Source organism: Rhinopithecus roxellana, chromosome 14, assembly GCF_007565055.1.
Source record: "Rhinopithecus roxellana isolate Shanxi Qingling chromosome 14, ASM756505v1, whole genome shotgun sequence".
Taxonomy (NCBI): Eukaryota; Metazoa; Chordata; class Mammalia; order Primates; family Cercopithecidae; genus Rhinopithecus; species Rhinopithecus roxellana.
Genome location: NC_044562.1, coordinates 30,349,744 through 30,376,326, shown reverse-complemented (window position 1 = coordinate 30,376,326; position 26,583 = coordinate 30,349,744). Strand labels below are relative to the sequence as shown.

At 51.3% G+C, this 26,583-nt stretch overlaps 3 protein-coding genes across 14 annotated transcripts; 1 reads left to right on the top strand and 2 right to left on the bottom strand.

The window, feature by feature from the left end:
• Positions 1–113: 113 nt before the first annotated feature.
• ATG9A (autophagy related 9A) lies at positions 114–10,141 on the bottom strand. Of its 6 annotated transcripts, none has more exons than XM_030916268.1 (17): positions 9,969–10,098; positions 9,445–9,609; positions 8,872–8,923; positions 8,357–8,488; positions 8,205–8,248; positions 7,302–7,366; positions 5,813–5,974; positions 5,473–5,614; positions 4,508–5,256; positions 4,271–4,424; positions 3,983–4,162; positions 3,359–3,607; positions 2,987–3,165; positions 2,765–2,882; positions 1,811–2,033; positions 1,483–1,628; positions 114–1,189 (listed from the first exon to the last, which is right to left on the bottom strand). In XM_030916268.1, the coding sequence occupies exons 4-17, from the start codon at positions 8,457–8,459 to the stop codon at positions 1,184–1,186; spliced, it is 2,520 nt and encodes an 839-aa protein (XP_030772128.1). In that variant the 5' UTR covers positions 8,460–8,488; positions 8,872–8,923; positions 9,445–9,609; positions 9,969–10,098; the 3' UTR covers positions 114–1,183. The 6 variants fall into 6 exon arrangements, with proteins under 6 accessions (XP_030772128.1, XP_030772129.1, XP_010358586.1 ...); XM_030916269.1 differs by having other exon boundaries at positions 8,872–8,920; XM_010360284.2 differs by lacking the exon at positions 9,445–9,609 and having other exon boundaries at positions 9,969–10,094.
• Positions 10,142–10,190: 49 nt separating this feature from the next.
• On the top strand, positions 10,191–17,075 carry ANKZF1 (ankyrin repeat and zinc finger peptidyl tRNA hydrolase 1). 6 transcript variants are annotated; one of them, XM_030916271.1, is made up of 14 exons: positions 10,191–10,329; positions 10,657–10,834; positions 12,365–12,477; positions 12,699–12,801; positions 12,929–13,122; positions 13,509–13,621; positions 13,716–13,863; positions 14,145–14,373; positions 14,566–14,718; positions 15,254–15,740; positions 15,902–16,013; positions 16,136–16,303; positions 16,437–16,522; positions 16,746–17,075. In XM_030916271.1, exons 2-14 carry the CDS (start codon positions 10,687–10,689, stop codon positions 16,867–16,869), a joined length of 2,178 nt encoding a protein of 725 aa, XP_030772131.1. In that variant the 5' UTR covers positions 10,191–10,329; positions 10,657–10,686; the 3' UTR covers positions 16,870–17,075. The 6 variants fall into 6 exon arrangements, with proteins under 6 accessions (XP_030772131.1, XP_010358595.2, XP_030772133.1 ...); XM_010360293.2 differs by having other exon boundaries at positions 14,563–14,718; XM_030916273.1 differs by having other exon boundaries at positions 10,194–10,329; positions 10,657–10,779; positions 14,563–14,718.
• Positions 17,025–25,325, bottom strand: GLB1L (galactosidase beta 1 like). 2 transcript variants are annotated; one of them, XM_030916275.1, is made up of 16 exons: positions 25,124–25,325; positions 24,777–24,943; positions 24,397–24,547; positions 24,156–24,216; positions 20,605–20,699; positions 20,334–20,508; positions 20,189–20,247; positions 19,974–20,095; positions 19,824–19,864; positions 19,509–19,627; positions 19,122–19,196; positions 18,912–19,001; positions 18,672–18,785; positions 18,251–18,382; positions 17,937–18,152; positions 17,025–17,775 (listed from the first exon to the last, which is right to left on the bottom strand). In XM_030916275.1, exons 1-16 carry the CDS (start codon positions 25,193–25,195, stop codon positions 17,500–17,502), a joined length of 1,965 nt encoding a protein of 654 aa, XP_030772135.1. In that variant the 5' UTR covers positions 25,196–25,325; the 3' UTR covers positions 17,025–17,499. The 2 variants fall into 2 exon arrangements, with proteins under 2 accessions (XP_030772135.1, XP_030772136.1); XM_030916276.1 differs by lacking the exon at positions 24,397–24,547 and having other exon boundaries at positions 25,124–25,253.
• Between the last annotated feature and the right edge of the window lie 1,258 nt (positions 25,326–26,583).

Genomic DNA, 26,583 nt, shown 5'->3' with positions numbered 1-26,583 from the left:
GCCTAGCTCAGCGTATCTGAGCGACGTCCTAAACATACTTTCTTCTAGACCCCGGCCGAGTCCATCCCATTTCTCTTGTTCCCAGGATTCTAGCCGCGCGAGACAACAAGAAGTCTGGTCAAACTCCCTTTTTATTAAGGGTTATCAAGCTGTACACGGTCCGTACCCTGCTCAGCTCCGAGTTCGGGCAGCGCAATTCACCACTCTCCCAAAGCCGGACCACAGCTGGGTGAGGGGTGGGACAGAGTAGGAGCAGTCCCAGCATGCAGTGCAGCAGCCCAAAGCCTCGGGCGAGGCATCGCCCTTCATCCCCCTCCAGGGGACAGCGAGATGCGGGCCAGAGCTCTCTTGCTGGGACGTACATAGCTGAGGTCACCCTCCAGCCCGGTCTGTCCCATGTGCAGGTGATGGGGGTTACGATAAGCAGCAATGAGGGCCCAGGAAGACCTTAGTCTCCTGGGGGCCCATCCTAAAAGTTGGAAAGGGCAGCAAAGTATTTCCATCCTGCTCCTACAATTTAGAAACCTTCTTTCTTAGTGTCAAAAGATAGCGCTGAGGGGAGCTGGAAGCTAGGGCCTTCACCCCAACGCAAAGCAAAAGCCGAATGGAACGGGAGCAAGCGAACAGAACAGGAGCAAGCAGCACACACAGGCCAGTGATGTGCAGGAAGCGGAGAGAGGTGAGCCGGCTGCAGCACTGGGCGAGAACTGCGGGTGAGGTAAGGGCCACAGCCTGACCTGCTCATCTATTGAGGGGGCTAGGGAACGTTGCAGGAGTTGAGGGTCCAGGCCCAACCTCCCCACTCCACAGTTGGCACAGGTTCTCCCTGCTTGGCAGCTTCTGTGGTGGGCAGCCCTCTGGGGACTTGCAGGGGTAGGTGTAAAGGTGGCAGTACTGGGGCTGGGCTGGGGACCGGTTTCTAGCACCACACTCTGAGCCAAGGGTGTCTTGGGGATGAGGCTAGAGTCCTGTGTGCCCTCAGTTCCTAGGCCCCAAATTCCTCTCCTGGGGCTGTGGCAAGCCCAGTGTTGGCACCTCCATTGGCCAGGCACAGACACACAAACACCACACACGTGGGGCCAGGCAACACTCAGAGGAGCCCTCCCATGGCGGAAAGACGGGATGGGATGGCAGGGCAGCGGTGGCCTCCATCCTGGGCCATAGGAACTCTGCTCAGTTTTGTCTATACCTGTGGAGAGAAAGGGTTGGTAACAGAGATAGTCTTCAGCTACTGGTTGATACCTGCTAGCCCCATAGAAACCTAGAGATAAAGGGACAGGAAAGGTTGATTCCTGGGGAGGTAAGGAAAGGAAAAACCAAGCCCTGCAGAGCAGTTGAGAAAAGAAGGGGTAGTGTATTTTGGAGGGGAGGGTACAGAATCTCTGTGTGGGGGTGGGCATACCTTCCTTCCCCTGAAAGGCTGTTACCTCACCCTGGAAGTTACTACTTCTGGCACTTGTTCCTAGGCCCTGGGGCCCTTACCTTGTGCACCTGAGGGGGTAGCTCATCCTCCGAGCCCTCTTCGGGCACGGGCTCAGGGTGCCTTGATGCCGACTGCCCATCTTCCGCCCACCCTCCAAGAGGCAGCCGAGAGAAATGAGAGGGAGCCCGGGGCACTGTGCCAGGATCTGGAAACAAGTAAGAGTAAGCATACTCACAGAAGGAACACAAGAATGAGGAACAGGCTGGGGGCTGCTTGGGGGGTGAGTCTTTGGGCCTGGTCCCTCAGACCTCTTTCTTCCCCTTGAGAGGCCCTGGAAGAACTACTCTTCCCTGCAGCCTGTTTCTTTCTATACCCCCAACTGGATACCTGTGATGCCGCCGTAGCGCCTCTGGAAGCCCCCGTGCAGGGCGGTGGTCTCAGGAGCTCCAGGCCGGGGTGCTGCACAGGGATAGCTGGCAGAGCGAGGGATAGACTGGGGGGCCCGGGCGCCCTCGCCCCCTTCATCAGGGGCGCTTTCTCCACTCTCATCACTCTCCCGGCGGTGCCATACATGCCGCTCAGGTTCAGCCTGGGCCTGCTGCTTGTGGAGCTGGAGAAATGGGGGGCTCGTTAGTGGGGGACAGAAGGATGTCCATCTGAAACAGCTGCCCTCCAACCTGCTATCAGTCAGTTCCTGCTTTACCCCTTCCCTGAGAATCCTTGCCTCAGAGCACCTATTATGTTAATAGTGTGTAATATACCTCTGATCTTTGCAGGTTACATTCACAAGCCTGTGTTGTAATGGCCCTCATTTTACCTATTCATTTGATTCAAGAACAAACCGACTGATGGTCTAAGTGCCAGGCACTCTTTTAGGTGTGGGGAGACAGCAGTGAACAAAACAGACAGAAATGCCAGCCCTTGTGAGGCTTATATACTGGTAGAGGGGATACAGAATAAGCAAATAAATAAGGAAAAAGCACGGTATGTCACATGGTGCTAAATGCTATGGAGAAAACTAAGACAGGAAGACTCAGGAGGGTGGGCAAGGAAGCCTTCTACTGAGAGTAATCAGAGAAAGTCTTAGGGAAACGGCAGCTGCAGAGACCTGAGAAGAAGGAGGAGGCCATCTGGATATCCCAGGGAAGTGGATTCTAGGCAGGGGAAACTGCAAGTGTGTGAAGGCCCTGGATGAGAGCACGCTTAGCTAAAAAGGATATTAAGAAGGTAGATATGGGATTGGGGGTGGCAGAGCAGGTAAATGGCAGAGAAGGGTTTGGAACCCCAGTCTTACTTCTCCGCATCTAAACCCTCTACTCTGTTTTTCAGCTGCATACTCACCTGGTGCATATAGAGGGCATGCAGGCTCATCTCTGTGGACGCGTATTCCGACAGCACCAGGCTCTGCAGCTGTCCTTCCCACACGCTGCTCCCGGAGCTGGCTGTCCTGGCATCCACCCTGTCTCTCCCAGTATAGACAGACAGCAGCTGTGAACTTTTCCAAGACCCACACAAGCTGCTGAGGGCTGCCATGCCCTCCCATCTTGGCCCCCATTTACTCACCCAGAGCCTGTCATGGTGCTGTGCACCCGGCCTGTGGGCGCCTGCCCAGGTTGCAGCGGGGAGAAGGAGCGCAAGGCAGAGGCCACTTCAGCCCTGTGCCTGGAGCCCTGCAGGTCTCTGGGCAGTGGAGGGCCCCGGCAGGATGAGCCAGCTACTACATTTGCAATAAGGCTCAGGGGCTATGAAAGAAAGGGGTAGGTAGAATTCTTAAGAAACGAAAAAGGCCTCCGGGGTCCCCTAGTATTCTGTATCTCAGGCCCCAATGGTGCATACTGAAGAGACAGAAGGAAGCCTTCCACCCCATGCCCGGTCCTCAACTCCCAGCTCCTGAAGTCCACTCTGCCCATCATCTCCCAGTCCCCAGGAACACACCTCAGACTCAGATTGTAAGGACTGGATAGACGTAAAGAGGGCATTTTCAGGGAGCAGACCCCCTTGGGCGAGGCTAGCAGCTGCTCCATCCCGCTGAACCTGCTCCTTGAGGAAGCCTAGGAAGGCTGTGCTCTCACGTGGTGGCTGCCAGCCAGGGTTGGTGATGGCAAAGTGCATGAGTGACAACTCTGTCTTTCCATCCTCGGCTTGCTGGTACACTGAGGCCTCTGTCTGCCCAGCAGACAGCCACTGCACAAGGAAGAGCAGAATAAGCAGGACTGTTCTCTTCCAGGAGCCTTCCTGCATCTTTCCTGTTAGTGGAGAGGCCTTACCCTTGGAGGACGGAAACCACCGTGCACTGTCAATCTTTCCCAGGGGCCCTGGTGCCCCCCACCCCAGGCAGGGCCGCATGCTGAGCTAGTTACTTGTGTTGTGCCTTTCTTAAGGGAGCTTGGCCCAGGGTGCAAATTAGGGCTGAAATCCAGCCCAGGCTCCCAAGCAGTGTGCCCCTGGTATAGGATTGCCTTTGTGTGACTCAGAAGAGGTGTCTTTTTGTGGTTTTCCCAAAGACACTGTATGTTCCAGCATTATCCCTGGCCACCTGGCTCCCTCCTCTCCCAGTACCTGGGGATGACCATGCTGGCGAACATCCATCTGAGCAAAGGAGCAGGTATCTCCCACACCAACGACCTCCACGGTGAAGTTTCGGAAGAAGTCTATAATCTCCAGGGCCCGTGGGCGCAGGCAGAAGATGAGGATGAGGGGTGTGACAATGGGGCTCAGCAACTCTTCCAAAATGAACACCTAAAAGGGCGGGACCAAGGTCACAAGTGAGCAAGCAGGAGGGAGCCCAGCCCTCACCACCAAGCTACCAGCCAGTCTCTAGCAGGCCCTAACTCCAACTCCACTCACTGCCTTGTACTGGAAGAGCTGGGCAAACTCGTCCCGGGTCTGTGAGCGGTGGGCATTACCCTGCCAGTGGTCAGGCATGTAGTGGATGTGAGCAAGGATCACGCGGAGCAGCTGCTCAGGGCAGAACACCATGTGCTGGTCCGGGATAAAGGACCTAGTGGGATCAGGGTCATGGTGAGATGTAAGGCTTTCCCAGGAATGCTAGACGGCTTGCTCCCGCCTGCGGCCCTGGCCCACCTGCACACAGTCACGGTGACCCCCAGGAGTGTGACGGTGGTCAGGACGTGTTCCACAGCCAACACATCTTCGTCATAAATGGTGAGGGCAATAAGCACGGCCAGGATGGAGCCTGCAAAGAAGGCTCCATTCTTGGCCAGCAGTGTCAAAAGAGGTGACAAGAAGCAATTCATGTACTTGGAGGCGGGCTTGTAGCCACGGTTGAGGCGGGACTGCAGCTCGTGCTCCAGCTCGTTGAAGTGGCGGAGGTAGCAGCGGCCATAGAGTGACCAGCAGCGTGCTCCCAGGGCCCCCGGCTCCCGCTTCAGCACCTCAGCATAGCTGAAGAAGGCATAGAGGATTTGCCATATGAGGATGAGGGGGCACAGCAGGAAGTTAGCGATGCCAATCCACAGGATGCGGTTGCTGAGGCGCTGGGCCAGCTCTAGCCGTTGCCCCCCACGTTTGTACTCAGCCTTGAGGCTCCATTCATTGAGAAACAGAGAGCCAGGTCCCCAGAAGAGGATCAGCTCAAAATTGTACTTGAGGCCACGGGTGAAGAAGACGGCCTCCCCGAGGCCAGGCAGGCGGAAGCGCAGAGGCAGGAGGGATTTGTTAACCAGTGCCACCATGTAGTTCTGGAAACGGAGGATGCGGTGGTAGATGTCTAGTTCTGTCAGCTCACGTTTGTGGATGCAGATCTGGTGCTCCTTCTGAGTCTGCACAATCCGGGCCTGCACTTCCTGCCACGTGCAATACGGAAGGGCAGACTGCAGGGTGAGGTGAGGAAGAGACAAAGTATGGAAGGTGGAGTTGTTGCCTCGACCCCCTTGCCCTGTATTAGAAGTGAGGTTCAAGGGTTGTGAGCTTAAGAGACACTTCCTGACCTGCCAATGACAGATAAGGACAACTGATGCCCAGGTATACACCCATACCTCCCAGTACATCTTAGACTATGGGCTAAGTGCCCAACTTCCCAGTCTTACCATAGGGATGCGCAGAGCATGCAGGTAGAAGGAGTGGATCTCCCAGTAGCAGCAAATGTTATAGATGAACTTGATAAGCCGGTGGATCCAGAAGACACCAGCAATGAACAGGATGGTGATAAGGGAGCCATTTTCCTGAATCCTGGTGGGAAAAAAGAAGGGGAGGAGAGGTGGCCCTCAAGGAAGGAGTCTTGGTAGAGACGCTGCTATCCTGAAGTATTTTTGCAAGACTGAGCCTGAGTCAGTTCTGGAGTATGAGTTGCTGCCTCAGACTCCACTCTATTACCCACCTGCTAGCAGAACTCAAGGCTATGGTATCCTCTTGACTTGCAGCCCTTACCTAGCACTACAGACCTGAGCAGGCAAAAAGGCGTCTGGCAGAGTGACCTTGACGGGTTCAGTAGGGTGAAGACTGTGGTTCACCATCTTGTTGGCAAATAGGATGTCATAGTCCACGCAGCTGACCAGGAAGGTAGTGAAGGCAACCACAAAGAGGAACTGCCTGGAGAGTTGGAAAGAAGGAGTGCAGTCAGAGAGCCAGAGAGGCCCCAGTGAAACCCAGTGGGAAGAGAAGAGTCTGGAGGTGGCAGAACAAGACTGGGAACTGGAAGGGCCTGGAGAACTCCCAGTGGGCCCTCTCTGCTCCTCAGCCCCACAGAACTGTCTCAGGCCCACTCTTTGCTCTTAGCCTCAGCTGCCACAGCTGCAGCCTGCTTTCCTCACCTCATGGTAACCTCAGCCACCACTTCTGGACTCTTGAAGGTTTCATCCTGTGGGTCTCTGATCTCCAGTCCCTGATTGCCTTTTGAGGTTGTAGTTAAAAGCCCTTGGGGGAGTTTTCTGATTGAAGGAGGGCTTCTTAGCCCCTTCCCCTTTGGCAATGCTATATGGCTTCTCTCTCCCAGGAGGCTCTCTGCCTAGGAGCAGGCCATGGTACAGCCAAGGCAGAACAGAGGCTTTTCTCTGTGGCTGGCATCTCTGAGACCTCCTGACTGAACAATGTACTTTCCACTGGAGCGTTGAGATGATCAAGGTCAAGACCTGAGTTCTTTTTTCTTTTCCTTTTTTTTTTTTTTTTTTTTTTGAGAGAGAGTCTCACTCCGTCACCTGGGCTGCAGTGCAGTGACACAATCTCAGCTCACTGCAACCTCCACCTCCCAGGTTCAAGTGATTCTTGTGCCTCAGCCTCCCAAGAAGCTGGGACTACAGGCATGCGCCACCACACCCGGCTAATTTTTGTATTTTTAGGGCCTCCCAAAGTGCTGGGATTATAGGTGTAAGCTGCCGCACCCAACCAAGACCTGGGTTCTCTTCACGGAAGAGATAAGCCTTGGAAAGCTTTTCTTGTGGGAAAGCTTGGCCGGGCATGGTGGCTCATGCCTGTAATCCCTGCACTTTGGGAGGCCGAGGTAGGTGAATAACCTAACCTGAGGTCAGGAGTTGGAGACCAGCCTGGTCAACTTGGTGAAATCCCATCTCTACTAAAAATACAAAAACAATTAGCCAGGCATGGTGGCACATGCCTGTTGTCCCAGCTACTAAGGAGGCTGAGGCAGGAGAATCACTTGAACCTGGGAGGCAGAGATTGCACCGAGCCAAGATCGCACCACTGCACTCCTGCCTGGGCGACAGAGTGAGACTCACTCCATCTCAAAAAAAAGAAAGGTGAAGCTGTAAGTTTTGGTGCCACACCCAGTCCCTGAATTACAGAGGTCTACAAAGTTTTAGCCTAGGACTGAGTTGTACTGGCAGGTTGGGCCAGGCGTGAGTGCAAGGAGAGGAAAGACACGTATTCTTTTACCACATCATCTGTCCCTTCTTATACTTACATGAGCTCAAAGATCTCCCCGATGAGCATACATGTGAAGCCATTCTTCTGGTGCAGATTATAAACGTATAATTGTTAAGAAAAAGTGGTCAGTAAAGACAGCAGGTAAGAGCACAGACTTTGGTGTCAACACACTCAAGCTTAAGTCCTGGCTCTGTGACTTTCTAGCTGTGTGACTTTACCAAGTTACTTAACCTCTCAACTTTTGTCCGTCCACAGTGGCACATTAGGAATGAATAACACTTATCTCATGGGAGTATTAGGTCTGAGATAATGCATATAAAGTATTTAACACAGAGCTGACACAGAATGAGTCAAAAGATGTTACTTTTTACGATTATTAACATCCCATCAAAAACGAGGCTTGGCTGGGTGTGGTGGCTCACACCTGTAATCCTAACATTTTGGGAGGCTGAGGCGGGTGGATCACTTGAGGTCAGGAGGTTCAAGACCAGCCTTGTCAACAATGGTGAAACCCTGTCTCTATGAAAAATACAAAAAATAGCCAGGCATCGTGGTAGGTGCCTGTAATCCCAGCTACATGGGAGACTGACGCAGCAGAATCGCTTGAACCCGGCAGGTGGAGGTTGCAGTGAGCTGAGATTGCCCCTGGACTCTAGCAGCAACAGAGACTCCATCTCAAAAAAAAAAAAAAAAAAATGGAGGCTTAGCCTTAGAAAGGCTCCACAAATTAACACCACAAAGTAGACACGGGCAACAGATCTTGGTAAATGTGGGCTATCATTACTTAATGATGATTTCACCAGCCTCTTTCAGCCTCAGGATGAGCTCCATTCCCCATTCCAGATATTAGAGTCAAACCTACCCCCACCTTCCACCAGAGACCTGGCTTAGAGAGACACTAAAGGTCCCAGAGCTCCAACTCAGAAACACAAAAGGATATTCGAGAGAAGAAGAGGTCAAGGTTTTCAATATGGTGCCACGGTGCTGTGGGATAGGAACAGAGATGTCAGAGCTCTGGGAGAACACAAGCCCCTTGCTCCCTCCATGGTCTTCCATCAGCTCTCCCTATGGCTGTCATGTCCAAGAACTCACACTTGCTCCCCTCAGCGACGTGCACCAACAGGTCCTCCTCCCCTGGGGGTGAATCACTGTAGGAGGCCTCTAGGCGCTGGTATTCAGTGTCAAACTGCGCCATCACCACCACCCCCTGTCCACCTTGACCACCTGCCAATGAGGAAGAAGAGACCCTGATTCAGTTCCAGCTGCTGCCCACGGGCTGCCCTGCCTAGTGCAAAAAGGAGTAAGAAAGTACCCTTGGGCTTTGTCTCCACTACCAGCCTGCTTGGCTCAGAGGCAGAGAAGTAGTAACACAAGGAAGGCAGTAAGTTCAGGGCTAGGGGGGCCTTAACTCTGGCCAGTCTTGGTGTCTACTGCTGCCTTCCTGGCCCAAAGCCAGAATCTGCCCCTTTGTTGGGGGCTGTTTCATCTTCTATTTAACGGACAGAAAAGTCCCTCCCCCACCCATCTTGGGAACCCTGGTCTCCCAAGAGACTAGCAGGTTGGAAGCACTTTGCAAACAAATGTTTGAGAAAAGCACATGGCCCTACCAGCTCCATGGACAGTACGTGCTCCACTCCAGCCCTCGATGCTCTGCAGCTGCTGGAGGAGAAGATGTCAGGCCCCAGAGAGTGGGGAGTGGGGATAAAAAGGAACCCCACCCTCCCACCCATCCACACCCCATGAAGAGGAGGCCAAGCATGGGGCAGGAAGGCTGCAGTGAGGAAGAAGCACCCTTCCAGCCCAGGACTACCAGCACTTCCTCTGGCTGCGCTAAAGAGGGCCACTGTTCCAACTCCAGAGTCTCAAGAAGTAACTTAGGGACCCCATGGAGAATGAGTGGGTACAGACCTGAGGCCAGGGGCCCCTCTGGACTATCTCTCCATTGCTCCACCTTAGCCTCAGAAATGACATACTTCTCAGGGTCCACAAAACCCCAAGAGAGTCTTTCCTCAAGAGGACCTTTCTGGTCACTCTCTTCTTACTTCCCTAGCACCAAAGATCCAGCCGGTGAGCAAACCTGCTGGATGGGAAACCTTGACTGGGTCAGTGTAGATCCCCGATCCTAGGTGAATTTGTGGGTTCCCTAGGTCCTGGGAGCCAGGCATGGTCGTAGTACTCACCTGTCCGTGCAGCCCCTGGGGGCCGTGGATCTTGGCCCAGCCTGGCCCCGGTGGGATTCCCTGGGCAAGTGAGAGTCCTGCCCCTCAGGGAAGTCACCACTCACAGGGTCCGTGTGGACCAGGGCCCGTGGAGCCCCGGCCGGCTGGGCCTGGGCTCAGGGGTTCCTGCGGATGTTCCGGGGATCGAGTCAGCCCTACAGCTGATAGCCCGGGTGGGCTGGCTTGCCTCCCCACATCCAGCCGCGGCGACCGCAGACCGGAGTCCACTTCGCCCCAGGGTCGCCCGGCCCCAGGCCAAGGGCTGGCAGCTCCCAACAGCGGACAACCTTGCGCGCGGCCCCGGCGCCCGCGCGCGCCCTCGTCTGCGCGCGCCCGCAATCAAAACATTCCGGCTGCACGCCCCCGCCCCGCCAGCGGCGCCCCTTCCCCCGTTACCTGCCGCGAGCTCACTTAGGGCTCCGCAGGCACCCTTGGACAAGGCCAGACACGGGCCCTGGGATTCCAATAACCGTCTCACGTCTCACCTCAGAAACAGCGACCCGTGTGATTCCAGAGGCTCCGCCGGCTCGGCTCGGCTCAGCTCGGCCCGATCCGGAGCGCTAGGCCCGGTGTCTGCCACTCACTGTCACCCGCAGCCAGGCTGGCCAATAAGCACGGGGGGTGGAGACACAACTGCCAATTCTCGGCTTCAGGGACGAGACTAAAGGCTCGAGGCGGGTCTCGGACAATCAGCGGCCCAATAGTGTGCTGTACGTGGGGCGGGGCTCAGGTGCGGACGCCGCCGGTTGTCCTCTTCGCTGCTCCGTAGTGACGGTGATTGTTGTGCTGCAGAAATCCGGCTGTCGACTTGAGGACTTGCGTGCCGCTCAGCTCTCGGGACGGTTGGTGCTGCTTCTAAGGGCGTGGGCGAGTTTACGCGGGCCAGTCATTGCTGGTCGCATGGGTACCGAAGAAAGTTCGGCTAGGCAACCTCAGTGATGTTTAACTCTGTTGGACTCGATTTGGGAGCTGGATGCCCATTTCATTCTTTTGTGGGCCGAGCCTGGGGGTTTGTGAAACCGGACTGGGGTCAAGGTATTCATCTCACAGCTGGTAGCAGGATGAGGGACGAGAAGCCTTGCGGTGCAGGAGAAACGAAGTCAGGCAGGCAGGAGACGCAGCAGTAGGATCTCGTTTGCAGGAGCTCTGTTTCTGACAAGCTTTCTACTCCAGGAGCTGCTGCTAAGTAATTTCTGCTCAGCCATGTCGCCGGCTCCAGATGCAGCCCAGGCTCCTGCGTCGATCTCCCTGTTTGACCTCAGTGCGGATGCTCCGGTCCTTCAGGGCCTGAGCTTGGTGAGCCACGCGCCTGGGGAGGCTCTGGCCCGGGCTCCGCGAACTTCCTGTTCAGGTATCCGGGAAGGTTTCATGTGAAACGTGACAGGGCTCCTTAGAGCGTATTGCTCGTTCAGGGAACACATTCTTATTGGTACTCCCGAGCTTAGGAGACCAGTTGATTTATCTTTCTGCTTGATTAAATTAACTTAATCTCTGGGTAATTTCCAGCACAGCCCTTGTTTTCAAACAAGTCTTTTTGCCATCGCGTATGTCTCCTCACGTTAACACCATTCCCTTCAAAAACATTTTAAACTTTGTAGAGATAAAGTTGTCAGATATATTCCACATTTAACCGGGCCCCACTCAAATTATTCCTTTTTGCTGAATATAAAACAATGTATTATTTGTTTTGTATAGCTTTAATTTTTTAGAGTCTTGCCCTGTCGCCCAGGCTGGAGTGCAGTGGCAGGATTTCCGCCCACTGTAATCTCCGCCTCCCGGGTTCAAGTGATTCTCCTGCCTCAGCCTCCCGAGTAGCTGGGACTACAGGCTCGCACCACCACGCCCAGCTAATTACTGTATTTTTAGTAGAGATGGGGTTTCACCATGTTGGCCAGGCTAGTCTCAAACTCCTGGCCTCAAGTGATCTGCCTGTGTCAGCCTCCCACAGTGCTGAGATTACAGGCCTGAGCCACCGTGTCGGGCCTGTTCTGTGTAACTCTAGTTTGGCTAAATCTTTTCTTGCACCTCTTCTTAGACAAACTGTACACTAATTGGAAATGTAAACTTTAAAAAATAGCATTTGGGAAGTGGTTTTTGTTCAGTTAAAAATAATTTTAAACTGAACCGAAATTATTTTCTTTAGGATTCGCCTAAACAATCTGTTTGGCTAATTTAAATTAGAGAAGACTCAGACTCAGACTCAGCCAGTGGGGAGGACTTGCATTCGCTGGATCCCGGGAGAGGGCTGCATTTGAGAAGTTTAACCGACCCCAAGGCTTTTACCCTCATCGGGTTCTTTTCCAGAATGCCCAGGGCCAGCTTTTATTTACATTCATTTTACTTTATTTTTTATGTATTTGTTTTTCTTGAGACAGAGTCTCACTCTGTCGCCCAGGCTGGAGTGCAGTGGCGCAATCTCACTGCAAGCTCACTGCAAGCTCCGCCTCTGGGTTCACGCCATTCTCCTGCCTCAGCCTCCTGAGTAGCTGGGACTGCAGGCGCCTGCCACTAAGTCTGGCTAATTTTTTGTATTTTTAGTAGAGACGGGGTTTCACCGTGTTAGCCAGGATGGTCTCGATCTCCTGACTTCCTGATCTGTCCGCCTCAGCCTCCCAAAGTGCTGGGATTACAGGCGTGAGCCACTGCGTCTGGCCAATTTTATTTCCATTCATTTTACATACATCTTTTCAGAAGCATGTTTATTGCATTAAGTGATTGCTGTACTGTTTATTTCAAGACTACTAGAGTGTAAATTCCTTGAAGGCAGTATCATGCCATCTCTTATATCCTCCTCTGCTTTGTATATCACACACTGAATATAATTCTTGTCACTGTGGATTTGGGCTCCCTTTCTATGTCTAATTCCTCTTCCCTTATTTAGGCTCACGGGAGAGAGAAAGCCCAGAAAGAAAGCTACTCCAGGGTCCTGTGGATATTTCAGACAAGTTATTCTGTTCATCCTGTGACCAAATCTTCCAGAACCACCAAGAACAGGTAATAGGTCAGGTGCAGAACTAGATGTTAGAAGCAAAAGTGTAATGGTGGGTGTGGAGAGGTAGACATTTGATTTGTCTTCATAAAGGTCCATGCTTTGACTGAGGCAGTTGGTGTTACCTGGTCGTACTTCCTAGAATTCTATAACTGGTCTTGGCCAGTACACAAGGCCAGGCTGGGGCATATTTCTACCTTTATTTCACTCTTTGTTTTTGTACTAGAGGGAACATTATAAGCTTGACTGGCATCGGTTTAACCTAAAGCAACGTCTCAAGGACAAGCCTCTCCTGTCTGCCCTGGACTTTGAAAAGCAGAGCTCCACAGGTGATGACTGGTAGGGGGACCTATGTAGGAGTAGGACATGGAGGTATAAGAAAGCACTAGTTTAGAGTTTGAGCAAAGAACAAAGATGGGGTACCAAACTTATGTATCTCATGTTGTCTGTCCTCAGGAGATCTTTCCAGCATCTCGGGATCAGAAGACTCAGACTCAGCCAGTGAGGAGGACTTGCAGACACTGGATCAGGAGAGGGCTACATTTGAGAAGTTTAGCCAACCCCAAGGCTTTTTCCCTCATCGGGTTCTTTTCCAGAATGCCCAGGGCCAGTTTCTTTATGCCTACCGCTGTGTCCTAGGCCCTCATCAGGCAAGTGACAGTACAGGTTGTATGGCTAACCCCAGCTTTTTATACACCCAGCCTAGATTTTACTTAGCCTAGTGCATTTCTCCCTGCTTCTTTTCCTTCCTGTTGGGTGTGGGTATCACGCTTGACAACATAGTTTTGGATTGAAACTGGCCTGAATTTTAAGTTTAAGGGAATTAAGTTTGGAAACAAACCAATTTAGGTTTGAATTGTGATTCTACCACTTCATCTTAACTACCTCTCCAAGCCTCAAATTTCCTTGTTTGTCAAATGGAAACAAGTCTCAGGGTGGTAATATTAAATGAAATAATGTATGTGAAAATTGGCCCTTGGTTTCTTGCTCTCAGTGAATGCAACAGATATGTTTCTGATGCTTCTCTGTCATCAAGGATCCCCCAGGAGAGGCAGAACTGCTGCTACAGAACCTGCAAAGTAGAGGTCCCAGAGATTGTGTGGTGCTCATGGCTGCAGCTGGGCACTTTGCTGGTGCCATATTTCAAGGGTGAGAGGGTGCTGCATGGGGGTGAGGATGGAGTGGATCCTGTTAGCTAGGGAGCACCAGCTGGTCTCCAGTACTGAGCCTGTGCTGTCTACAGAAGAGAAGTGATGACACACAAAACCTTTCACCGCTATACGGTGCGGGCCAAGCGAGGCACAGCCCAGGGGCTTCGGGATGCCCGGGGTGGGCCATCACGCTCTGCTGGAGCCAACCTGAGGCGCTACAATGAAGCCACACTATATAAGGTGAGTTAAGCCTTTTAGCTCTGGTGGTACGGATCCATACTCTTTTTGCATCTCAGTTCAACTCACTGTTAAGTAGGAAGGTTTTTGACTCATATCCTTCCAATTTTCATTATAGGTAGACAAAGGTAGATGAGGGATTCCCCAGGAGCCTTAGTCCTCTCATTGTTTCTCTGTGTTATCCTCTACTTTCCACTCCTTGCACTTCTGTGGGCCGTTTTTTTAGTTGGAGATTTAAAAATACCAAGTGAAGGTATGCAGGACTGAGTTACTCTCTTTTCTAGGATGTTCGTGACCTGCTGGCAGGGCCAGGCTGGGCTAAGGCGCTGGAGGAGGCTGGTACAATACTGTTGCGTGCTCCCCGCTCTGGCCGGTCTTTGTTCTTTGGAGGCAAGGGGGCACCCCTGCAAAGGGGGGATCCCCGACTTTGGGATATCCCCCTCGCCACCCGCAGACCCACCTTCCAAGAGCTACAGCGTGTGCTCCATAAGCTGACCACTTTGCATGTCTATGGTGAGCCTTTGCTCCAGATCCCAATTCCCTAGACCTTCCTGTTCTCTCCAACGTAAGCCTCCATTCTCATTGGTATATCCAGAGGACTTTCTAAGCCTTGCACTGCAGCCCAGCTACATCTGCATTGAGAGAAATCTCCACTAGCTTCTCCTCAGATAAGGTTGAGAAAGATCTTTTGTTTTATGGCAGAAGATGACCCTCGGGAAGCAGTCAGACTGCACTTACCTCAGACACACTGGAAAACAGTAAGAGAGGAGAGAAAGAAGCCTACTGAGGAAGAAATAAGAAAGATCTGCAGTGATGAAAAGGAAGCACTTGGGCAGAATGAGGAATCTCCCAAACAGGGTTTGATTACTATCTGGCAACTGTCAGATCTGAGTTTCTGTCCTAAAAATGCAGTGGCAAATTCCCTACTCTCATAACTGACCCATTTCCTTATTTAAACACACACCCACACAGTGTCTGTATCTTAGCAATTGCTGAGACATGTTTAGTGACCTTTCCAAATCTATTATCTCTTTTGTTATGGATGTTTCCCCAGAGCTAAGAAAGTCTTCGCGTGGAGCAGATGCGTGGATGTGTTGCATGGATCTCACATAGTTTATCTTTGATTGGATGCTGTGGTTTGAGACTGAGGGCTGCTTCCATGTTTTCCTCTATTGTGTAGCATCCTAAGGCTGCTCACAGGGAGAGTCCAGCGACTTGTTCTTGTCTGGGCTGAGAGTCTCATTTCTGCATGTGATATAATGGACTCAACTCTTGATGTGCTACTTTATCTGGGTGACAAAAACAATTTCATTTCAGGCTTTCATTCTTATGCATCTGCTTCCACCCTCTGAGTACTCCCTAGATGGATTTCACATGTCAGGTTTTTCCCTAGGTTCAGGGTCGGAGGGAGAAGATGGCTTTCAGGTAGAGTTGGAGTTAGTGGAGTTGACTGTGGGGACTCTGGATCTTCGTGAGTCTGAAGTATTGCCCAAGCGGAGAAGGAGAAAAAGGAATAAGAAGGAGAAAAGCCGAGACCAGGAGGCTGGGGCACATCGGGTTCTTCTCCAGCAACCTCAAGAAGATGAGCCTTCCACACAGTCATCCCAGGCAGTTGCAGCCCCCTTGGGTCCTTTGCTGGATGAGGCCAAAGCCCCTGGTCAGCGAGAGCCCTGGGATGCACTGCTTGCTGCTTGCCGAGCTGGAGATTTTGGAGTGCTGAAGCTCCAGCTAACACCCAGCCCTGCAGACGCTGGAATTCTGTCTCTGCTCAGTGCCCCCTTGGGCTCCGGTGGCTTTACTCTCCTGCATGCAGCAGCTGCAGCTGGCAGAGGCTCAGTGGTTCGTCTGCTGCTGGAAGCAGGTGCCGACCCCACTGTGCAGTGAGTAAAGGTCCCTATCCTGAGTCATTTTGGGTATAGAGAGGATAATTTGGAGGTTAAAGTTGGCACTGGCTACTTGACAATATTCTCTTGATCTGGTTGGGTGATGTTAGGAAAGGTAGGAGGCAAGTTAAACCCATTTTTGGAGTTTTTGCACCTAGGGACTCTCGGGCCCGGCCACCTTATACTGTTGCGGCTGACAAATCAACACGTAATGAGTTCCGAAGGTTCATGGAGAAGAATCCAGATGCCTATGATTACAACAAGGCTCAGGTCAGCTGGAATAGGAAGGACGAGCAGAGTGGGAAGGCATCACTGTTCCTGGCTAGATCCTTTCTACTTCTTGCAGTTTTACCAAGGAGAGCTTATAGGGTCTTATATTTGAAATCCTCCAGGTGCCAGGACCATTGACACCAGAAATGGAGGCACGGCAGGCTACACGGAAAAGGGAGCAGAAGGCAGCCCGGCGGCAACGGGAGGAACAGCAGCGGAGGCAGCAGGAGCAGGAGGAGCGTGAACGAGAAGAGCAGCGGCGATTTGCCACCCTCAGTGACCAAGAGAAGGTGAGACTGGAGGTTCTCTTGTCCATGGAAAGGCTTCCTAGAGGTCTAGCCCCTTCCCCAGCTTGCAGCTGTCACCTCTTGGTGCCCTACTCACCACTGGGGCCTTGTCCTTAACACAACTTGTCTCCCTCAGAGAGCTCTGGCTGCAGATCGCCGACTCGCTGCCCAGTTGGGAGCCCCTACCCCTCCAATCCCTGACTCTGCAATCGTCAATACTCGGTATGGGGTGGGGGATGAGGGAGTGGGTGTACTGTAATGTTGCAGGGACCATTGGGGGTGAAATGAGTGCCTGCACAGTATTCAGAAGGGTTATTGAGGAGATTTGAGATGTTTCTGGCAGATGCTGCAGTGAAAACAGAAATGGCAGGAGGAGGGATGGGGAGAGCGTGGATTGGAAAGTTTCTGGGGTACCTGTCCAGCCATTTTTCTTCCTCTTGTTCAGACGCTGCTGGAGTTGTGGGGCATCCCTCCAAGGCCTCACTCCCTTTCACTACCTCGACTTCTCTTTCTGCTCCACACGTTGCCTCCAGGATCATCGCCGTCAGGCAGGGAGGCCCTCTTCCTGATCTCTTACAGCTCTACCTGGGGCCAACTCAGGGACCTGAGGGCACATTCACAACAGCCCTAGGTTTTCTCATCCCCATGAAACCAGAGGTTATTTGGAAGATAGGGGTGAAGGACACTCGGGAACCAGGGCAAAGACAGGGCCACAGAGGCATGTGGAGCTGGTACTGTCTCTGGAACTTTAATCACAATAAAGTTTGGCAAGGAATGTGTGCTTGTACTTACATTCAGAGGCATTGTGGCCTTTAATTCCTTATGGTCACTGTGGCCAGCACCAAGGGATCCTGCCCACTCCATGTCCCAGGTCCAAGGGTTACCTTTCTTTTTTTTTTTTTTTTTTTGAGATGGAGTCTCACTGTCACCCAGGCTGGAGTGCAGTGGCACGATCTCCACTCACGGCAACCTCCGCCTCCTGGGTTCAAGCAATTCTCCTGCCTCAGCTTCCCAAGTAGCTGGGATTACAAGCAGCCCACCCTCACACCCGGCTAATTTTTGTATTTTTAGTGGAGACGGGGTTTCACCATGTTGGCCAGGCTGGTCTTGAACTCCTGACCTCAGGTGATCCACCCGTCTCAGCCTCCCAAAGTGCTGGGATCATAGGCGTGAGCCACCACACCCGGCCTACCTTTCTTTCAGTGTCCACTTAACTCCATTGGTTCAGAGGCACTCAGTGTATCAGCTGAAAGGGAATTGGTATGTGTCCTGTGCAAAGTACTAGTGCTATTGAGGATAGGCTTATCCAAAAATTGGACTTGGGGCTGGGGAGGTACATTTTCTAGTTCCAGCAATGTGATTTTGTTGAGGGCTCCCCTAGGAAACAGCAGGAATCTTGGCACGTAGAGGGTCTGTTGTGGCCCCTGCTTTGTCCAGTACCGGCCCAAGTTAAATCCATTGATCCAGATTTGGCCCTGGGGAATAGGGAGCAGGAAAGAGGGGAAAAGAAAGGGTCAGCTCTCCAGGGGTAGAATCATACCCTTTTGGGTTTCTAATCAGAGGATACTTTCTGCTCCCCTCCTGTGATTTTTCTCTTTTACCTCCCTGCTACCCAAACCACCACCATTAGCAATACCTTGGTCCATCCAGGTAGATGTAGAAATGTGTCCCCAACTGAGCCTAAAATTGGAAATGTTTTGGAGTAGAATGTGGGGCCAGAAGGAGCTTGAGGATATGGCCATTTTGGCAACTGGAGGGGAAACCACCACTTTACAAGGTTATCAATTTTCAGAGGGAACATCATCCACTGGGTAAGGATTGTTTGCCCCAGAATTGGTGGCTCCAACAGGCCCTGTAGGGAAGGAAAATGAAAAGTCATCATTCACTAAGCTTTGAGGCCAAGCTATCCTTAATCAAGCCCTGGGATGTAACTAGGCAAAGCTAGCTTACCTTGAAGTCACTGCTGTTAGACCCAAAACTGAGCCTCCCCATATTCTCCACCAAGATATCCAGTTTGGACCCCACTTTCCCTGTCAAAAGTAGTTTGTCTCTCATATTTCGCTCCAAAACACCCTGGAACACCTGTGGATAGGAGATAGGATAGGAGCAAGGCTCAGCATTAGCTCTTAGCCACTGCATAGGAAACCACATTAGGATACTTATTTGGAGGGCAGAGAGAATGTAGCCATCTATCACCCATCTATTCTAGAATTCTATCCTTAATCAAACTCTTCCTCATCCCAGCTTATCCCTGGAACCCTCTGCAAATGAGAGCAGGCAGATGGAAAAGTGTAAATATGGGGAACTTAAGGCTAATGCTTCCTGGGGAAGGGAGGAGTTTGGGGCTTGCGGCCTGGAATTAGGTTCTCACCCCATCCACCATCACATAGGCACGATCATGGACTCCATTATTTGGCACCCAGAATGGTGTTGGTTCAAAAATGGTATGGGTCATATAGGTTCGGTACAACATGAAGCCACGGTCCTGGGTATGGAAGAATGAGTACTTCAGACAAACAGAAATAGGACACTGTGGCTATAGCCAAGGAACTTTTGGCTGTAGCTGTTGAGGGAGGTTGTCTTCTCCACCAGATGTGGGTTTATGCCTTACCTGCTTGACAGCCTCAAAGGTCATTGGCAAGATTGAATGAATGGGCCCACCAGGGCATAACAAGTCTAGGAAAGCCAGCAAATGCCCAACCTATTAGAATAAGGGAGAAGAATGAGAATATCGGGGAAGTTTCTGGATAGAGGACAAGAAAGAATAGGCTAGCTAGAAAAAATAGGTGTGGTATTAGAGAAAAGATGTGGAGGAACTTACCAGGTGCAGAGTCAAAGGTCCAAGCATCATCTTGGGGCTGGGGGGAGGTACAGGTCCCAAAGGAACTTCCTGGAACTGAGCCCAAATTCTCTCAGGAGCCATAGGAAAACCACAGAAAACAATACCTATTCCAAGACTCTAGGGCAAAGTTCCTAACCTGGGGCCCAGGGAAGAGCTTCAGGGGTCATGGAGGCTCAGTAATTTTGCACACCTGTGTGTCTTCACACATATTTCCATTTGGGTGAATGGGAAATGCCTCAGTGGGATGCTCAGAGGGCTCTGTGGCCCAGACAATAACCACCAATTTATGGGATCCCTTTACAATGTGGGCACTCCCTTCCTCCAAATTAATAAAAGCCTTTGGAGCTTAATGAAGTGGTAGGGTACCTTGCTGATGACATCTCGAAGAGCAAAAAGCTTAGGTGTGGGGTCCCCTGCTTCAGATATAGGTGCATCATAGTCATAGCTGGTAGTAATTGAAAGGAAGCGTCCCTTCTTATCGGCACCTGAAGTTGAGTCAATTTAATTCAACATGTATTTCAGATGACAGGCACTACTAAGCATATTTCATGCAGAGAATTTTGCCATCAGAGGGGGCAGTGGTGGCCATATTCAGCTTCTAGACATCCTAATCCACCTGGCCCTTAGATTCTAATTCCTTCTTACCTCCCTGCTTCCATCCCAGGGACCATCTGGACTCACCATTCCAATATCCAAAGTTGGTACCTCCATGGAACATGTACCTGAAGTGAGAGAGGGTGGGGGAACAGGTAAAAGCTGACTCACTGAATCTTAACTTTCATCCCCAACTCCCAGCTGCAGATTCATATTGCCCCCAGTGTCTTTACTTACATGTTCACACTGGCTCCCAACTTGAGCATGTTCTCTAGTCCTTTGGTTACAGCTGACACAGACCTTGTGGAGTGATTCTGGCCCCAGTAATCCAGCCAGCCTGTGTAGTACTCAGAGTTTACCTAGAGTGTGAAATGAAAGAAGCTGTGAGTGAGATGGAACTAAGCTGGACCCATTCCTATCCCTGATTCCCTGATTCTCCTCTGGCCCCTCACCAATGGCCCATGGGGTTCATACTTCCGAAGCAGGGTAAAGATTTTGGTCATGTTGTCAGCTGTGAAAAGGAGGCAAAAGAAAAAGATAAATATCGTGGAAGAGGTGTCACTTCCCCAGACTCCACTCCCAGCCCTTGCTTGAGACCTGGGCCAAAATCTACAGTGGTATAGAGTCCCTGGAGGGAGCCACACTTGAGTCCTTCAGGCCCATCTGTGGTGAAGAGCAAGATCTTTTCTCCTAGTAGTGCACGGAAGAGTCCAGCCAAGTGCCTCATGTAACTGAAGTCACAGGCTCCGTAGCTACCGTATTCATTCTCCACCTGCCAGAGGGGAGGGAAAGTGGAACCCAGCTATGGGATTGAGGTCAAGGACCCCTTGTACCTCTTTCCCCTGCCCCAGTCACTTCCCCTTTGTACCTGAATGCTAATGATGTTGCCCCCATTGTGGTAAAGCCATGGATATATCTTGGGCAGCAAGACCTTGAACCAGGAGTCTACTGCGGCAAGGAAGTCTAAAAGAAGGAGCAGAGCTTCTGCGTTAGGGGCTACCATCACACTTGCTCACCACTAAATATGGGAAGCAATGACTCTTGTCAAGAAATTCCTAACCCTAAGCACCTTGTATATTTGCCTGTCAATGAAATTTGAACATAGGAAACTAAGCTTAAAGTAGTGTCTCTTAAAAACAAATGTAGGCTGGGCATGGTTGCTCATGCCTGTAATCCCAACACTTTGGGAGACCGAGGCGGGCGGATCACGAGATCAGGAGTTCAAGACCAGCCTGGCCAACATAGTGAAACCCCGTCTCTACTAAAAATACAACAAAAAATTAGCCAGGTGTGGTGGTGGGCACCTGTAATCCCGGCTACTCTGGAGGCTGAGGCAGGAGAATCACTTGAACCCGGGAGGTGGAGGTTGCAGTGAGTGGGGATTGCGCCACTGCACTCCAGCCTGGGCGACAGAGTGAGACTCTGTCTCAAAAAAAAAAAAAAAAAGTAAGATGCTTATGTGAATTTAATGGTATCTACACAAAAAATAAACATAAGAAAAATGTTAAATACATAGCCTAGAGCTATTATTATGTAATCAACTTATACCTGAGATTGGTACAAAGTATGGGAATTCACGGAAATGTAGAATGATGTAACTGATAATGCAGGTGATTTAAATAAGCAATTAAAACATTATTATATAGGTTGAGTACCCTTAATCTGAAATTTAAAATGCTCCAAAATTTGAAATTTTTGAGCATCAACATGATACTACAAGTGGAAAATTCCACATCTGACCCTTTAACTTCTGATGGTTCAATGTGCACAAACTTTGCTTCATGCACACAATAATTTAAAATATTCTATTCCTGGCTGAGTGTGGTGGCTCACACCTGCAATCCCAGCACTCTGGGACTCTGAGGCAGGTGGATCACTTGAGCCCAGGAGTTTGAGACCAGTGGGACAACATGGTGAAACCCTGTCTCTTTTTTTTTTTTTGAGACGGAGTCTTGCTCTGTTGCCCAGGCTGGAGTGCAGTGGCCGGATCTCAGCTCACTGCAAGCTCCGCCTCCCAGGTTTACGCCATTCTCCTGCTTCAGCCTCCCGAGTAGCTGGGACTACAGGTGCCCGCCACCTCGCCTGGCTAGTTTTTTGTATTTTTTGGTAGAGACGGGGTTTCACCATGTTAGCCAGGATGGTCTCGATCTACTGACCTCGTGATCCACCCGTCTCGGCCTCCCAAAGTGCTGGGATTACAGGCTTGAGCCACCGCGCCTGGCCAACCCTGTCTCTTAAAAAAAAAAAAAAAAAAAAGACATGGCCTGGCATGGTGGCTTATGCCTGGAATCCCAGTATTTTGGGAGGCTGAGGTGGATGGATCACCTGAGGTCAGGAGTTTGAGACCAGCCTGGCCAAAACGGCAAAATGCCGTCTCTACTAAAAATACAAAAGTTGGCTGGGCATGGTGGGCATGCACCTGTAGCCCCAGCCACTCAGGAGGCTGAGACAAGAGAATTGCTTATATCTGGGAGGCAGAGGCTGTTGTGAGATTACCTCATGCCACTGCACTCTAGCCTGGGTGACAAAGCAAGACTCCATCTCAAAAAGATAAAATAATAAAACATAAAATAAAATATTGTATTCCCTAGCAAGGAAGGAGGATAAAATACAGTGGTAAGGCTGGGCGCAGCGGCTCATGCCTGTAATCCCAGCACTTTGGGAGGCTGAGGCAGGCAGATCACAAGGTCAACAGATTGAGGCCATCCTGGCCAACATGGTGAAACCCTGTCTCTACTAAAAATACAAAAAAATTAGCTGGGCATGGTGGTGTGTGCCTGTAATCCCAGCTACTCAGGAGGCTGAGGCAGGAGAATCACTTGAACCCGGGAGGCAGAGGTTGCAGTGAGCTGACACTGCACCACTGCACTCCATCCTGGGCAACAAGAGCAAAACTCCATCTCAAAACAAACAAAAATGGTGGTATATGGGGAGCCTAAAATATAGAGGGAGTGGCCAGGTGTGGTGGCTCATGCCTGTAATTCCAGCACTTACGGAGGCCAAGACGGGGGTGGATGACCCGAAGTCAGGAGTTTGAGACCCTCCTGGCCAACATGGCGAAAACCTGTCTCTACTAAAAACACAAAAAATTAGTCGGGCAAGGTAGTAGGTGCCTGCAATCCCAGTTACTCGGGAGGCTGAGGCAGAAGAATCACTTGAAACTGGCAGTCGGGCAAGGTAGTAGGTGCCTGCAATCCCAGTTACTCGGGAGGCTGAGGCAGAAGAATCACTTGAAACTGGCAGTCGGAGACTGCAGAGAGCCAGGGTCACGTGACTGCACTCTGGGCAACAGAGCAAGACTCTGTCTCAAAAAAAATAAAAATTTTATATATATGTGTGTATAGAGAGAGCAAAGAGAAACCAGGAAGGCCTCCCCAAGGTGACTTCTGCAGGAAGCTTGTGATGAAGGAGTACCACATGCAAAGGTCTCAAAGCCCAAGGCCTGGTGGGTCTGAAGAACAGCAATGAGGCCACTGTGGCTGGAGCAGAGTGAACATGGGCGAGAAGAGCAATAATGTCGAGGAGGTGACTGGGGTCAATTGCGTAGGACCTACCACATTAAGGAATTTATGGTTCCTTAATTCCATAAATTAGCCTGGGTGACAAAGCAAGGTCGTTAAGGTCATTCCTTAAGAATGAGATGAGAATCTACTGGAGAGGTTTAAGCAGAGAAATGACAAGATCTGAGACGTATCTTTAAACTTATATTTGAACAGGATCACACTGGCTGCTCTACTGAGAACAGATTGTATGGGAGAGAGGGCAAACAAGGGAAACCAGTTAGGAAGCTATAAAATAAGCCAGCTGAGAGAGATGTTTTGGACCAGGGTGGAGGCAATGGGGGTGATAAAAAGCACTTAAATTTAATGTTTGTGACGATACAGCTGATAGGATTTTCTATTTTTTTGAGATAAAGTCTTTTCGATCTGTCACCCAGGCTAGAGTGTAGTTGCTCCATCTCGACTCACTGCAACCTCCAATCCCTGGGCCCAAGCGATTCTCCTGCCTCAGCCTCCCAAGTAGCTGGGATTACAGGCACCCACCACCTCGCCCAGCCGATTTTTTGTATTTTTAGTAGAGATGGCATTTTGCCATGTTGGCCAGGTGGGTCTCAAACTCCTGACCTCAGGTCATCCACCCGCCTCGGCCTCCGAAAGTGCTGGGATTACAGGCATGAGCCACCGCCCCCAGCCATTTTTTTTTTTTTTTAATCAGTTTCTTCCACTATATTATAAGCTCTACAGCACAAAGATGGGGGTCTGTCTGGTCCCCCAGTTTCTAGCATCCTGCTGGGTATGACGGAAACACTTGGTAAATGAATGATGACCTCCAATTTGGGAATGGTGTCTTCTGCTTTTGGCACCCAAATGGCCCTTTTTATTTACTTGCCTCTGTATTATATCTTTTGTCTCAACTCACCTGGATCTGAGGTTCTCAGATGAATTTCAGGTTTTCGAAGCAACCAGGATGGGAGACCCCCCTGAGACAAACATAAAGAGAACAAAGAAGCATGTAGGTTTTGTTTTGGGGTGTGGTGGGGATGGTAGGAAGGGAAGGAATTGAGTATAGTGCTGGAGATGGCCCTAGGGTGTGGGCAGATGGGAATAGTCTAGGAACTGCACAAGCATAACTGGTTCTAACCCTTCTCCAGCTAACTCACCATCTCCCACTCTGCACAGATGTAAGGTCCTGGTCTCAGTATGACCAAAAGGTTCGCTAGAGCTGCCTCATTCAGAAAGGCAATGAGGTCCCGGCTGCCATTAAAGTTATAGACCCCAGGCTGTGGCTCGTGGTAGTTCCAGGGCACATAACTGAGAAAGGAAAAGGTTAATAGGGCCCAAGGTGGAGAGACGCCAGGGAGGCCTAAGGGCTCAGGCCTTGCAGGGAATCTCCAGGAAGCAGTTGGAAGGAGGTCCTGGCCTGCTCTTTCCCACCCTTGGCCTAGGAGTCCTGGCAGTCTTCCTGTCCCGACCTCCTTTCTAAGGGGGCGGTAGAAAGAGTAGATCCCATCCCTCCACGGCTCTTGCGAGCACTTCTTACAACTGTATGGCGTTGAGGCCGCTCCATCGCATCTTCAAAAGCCGGTCGGCCCAAAGCACCCGCGGTACCCGAAAGTAGTGCAGGCTGCCCGATACATAGCGGAACGGGGCCCCGTCTAGGAGAAACCTGTCATGATCCCGATCCACTATGAACGACCGAGTGTCTGCCTACAAAGAGAAAGAGACGCTGCTCAGCAGAGGCCTGGGTCGAGGGTCGCGCCTGTCAAGAGCGGAGGAGATGGAACTACCCCTGCGGGTTGTTTGGTTGTTACTTTGGACTTTCTCTCATCCGCTGGATCTGATCCCGCGTCACCGCACCCGGCCGGCTGGTTCCCCGCCTCATCTTACCTGGGGCAGCAGTAGCGTCAGGCTGAGCGGCAGCAGCAGGGAGCGAAGGCAGGACAGCTTCTTGGGAGCCATGGCGCTTACAGTGCTCCTCTAGACTGAGACGGCGGACAGACCGTCACGTGTCGGATTCCTGGGAGGGAACCTCAGCGAGCAAGGGGGCGGAGATCACCTCAAGTTGCCAGGCGGTTAGCCTGGACTTCCTCTCCAGCCTGCAGCCACCCCCTTACTCTACTAGTTTGTAAAATCCACTACATCATGTTAAAGTGCAGTTCACGAACCAGCTTCATCAATGTCACCTGGGAGCTTGTTAGAACTGGAGAATCTGGCTGGGCGCGATGGCTCACGCCTGTAATCCCAAAACTTTGGGAGGCCGAGGCGGGTGGATCACTTGAGGTCAGGAGTTCAAGACCAGCTTGGCCAACAGGGCGAAACCCTGTCTCTACTAAAAATACAAAGAGGCCGGGCGCGGTGGCTCAAGCCTGTAATCTCAGCACTTTGGGAGGCCGAGACGGGCGGATCACGAGGTCAGGAGATCGAGACCATCCTGGCTAACACGGTGAAACCCCGTCTCTACTAAAAAATACAAAAAACTAGCCGGGTGAGGTGGCGGGTGCCTGTAGTCCCAGCTACTCGGGAGGCTGAGGCAGGAGAATGGCGTAAACCCGGGAGATGGAGCTTGCAGTGAGCTGACATCCGGCCACTGCACTCCAGCCTGGGTGACAGAGCGAGACTCCATCTCAAAAAACAAACAAACAAAAAAAAAAAACAAAAATTAGCCGGGCCTGGTGGCACGCGCCTGTATTCCCAGCTACTCGAGGGTGGGGGTGGGGGTGGGGGCTGAGGCAGGAGAATTGCTTGAACCCGGAAGGCAGAGGTTGCAGTGAACCGAGATCCTGCCACTGCACTCCAGCATGGGCAACAGAGTGAGACTCCATCTCAAAAAAACAAACAAACAAAAAAGAAATGCAAAACCTCAGATCCGGCCGGGCGCGGCGGCTCAAGCCTGTAATCCCAGCACTTTGGGAGGCCGAGACGGGCGGATCACGAGGTCAGGAGATCGAGTCCATCCTGGCTAACACGGTGAAACCCCGTCTCTACTAAAAAATACAAAAAACTAGCCGGGCGATGTGGTGGGCGCCTGTAGTCCCAGCTACTCGGGAGGCTGAGGCAGGAGAATGGCGTAAATCTGGGGGGCAGAGCTTGCAGTAAGCTGAGATCCGGCCACTGCACTCCAGCCTGGGCGGCAGAGCGAGACTCCGTCTCAAAAAAAAAAAAAAAAAAACCTCAGATCCTACCTCAGACCTATAGAATCAGAACTTGTATTTTAACAAGATTCCCAGGTGATCCCAGGCACCTTTGAAATTGAGAAGCATGGCTTTACTTGACTGGGGGCCCTGAAGACAGGGAGTGCCCTGTTCATCTCAAATCCTCAGCTTCTAGCACAGGGTCTGGCACATAGT

Coding starts and splice junctions, on each gene's coding strand:
- ATG9A (XM_010360285.2), bottom strand. CDS start 8,459: ATGGCGCAGTTTGACACTGAATACCAGCGCCTAGAGGCCTCCTACAGT. Junction 5,975..7,301: donor GGGGAGATCTTTGAGCTCAT/GTAAGTATAAGA, acceptor CCAACTCTCCAG/GCAGTTCCTCTTTGTGGTTG. Junction 1,629..1,810: donor GCGCTACGGCGGCATCACAG/GTATCCAGTTGG, acceptor ACTTGTTTCCAG/ATCCTGGCACAGTGCCCCGG.
- ANKZF1 (XM_010360293.2), top strand. CDS start 10,687: ATGTCGCCGGCTCCAGATGCAGCCCAGGCTCCTGCGTCGATCTCCCTG. Junction 12,478..12,698: donor TCCAGAACCACCAAGAACAG/GTAATAGGTCAG, acceptor TTTTTGTACTAG/AGGGAACATTATAAGCTTGA. Junction 16,523..16,745: donor TCTGCAATCGTCAATACTCG/GTATGGGGTGGG, acceptor CCTCTTGTTCAG/ACGCTGCTGGAGTTGTGGGG.
- GLB1L (XM_030916275.1), bottom strand. CDS start 25,195: ATGGCTCCCAAGAAGCTGTCCTGCCTTCGCTCCCTGCTGCTGCCGCTC. Junction 24,217..24,396: donor TCTGTGCAGAGTGGGAGATG/GTGAGTTAGCTG, acceptor TGTTTGTCTCAG/GGGGGTCTCCCATCCTGGTT. Junction 19,865..19,973: donor TTGGGAGCCAGTGTGAACAT/GTAAGTAAAGAC, acceptor CTCTCACTTCAG/GTACATGTTCCATGGAGGTA.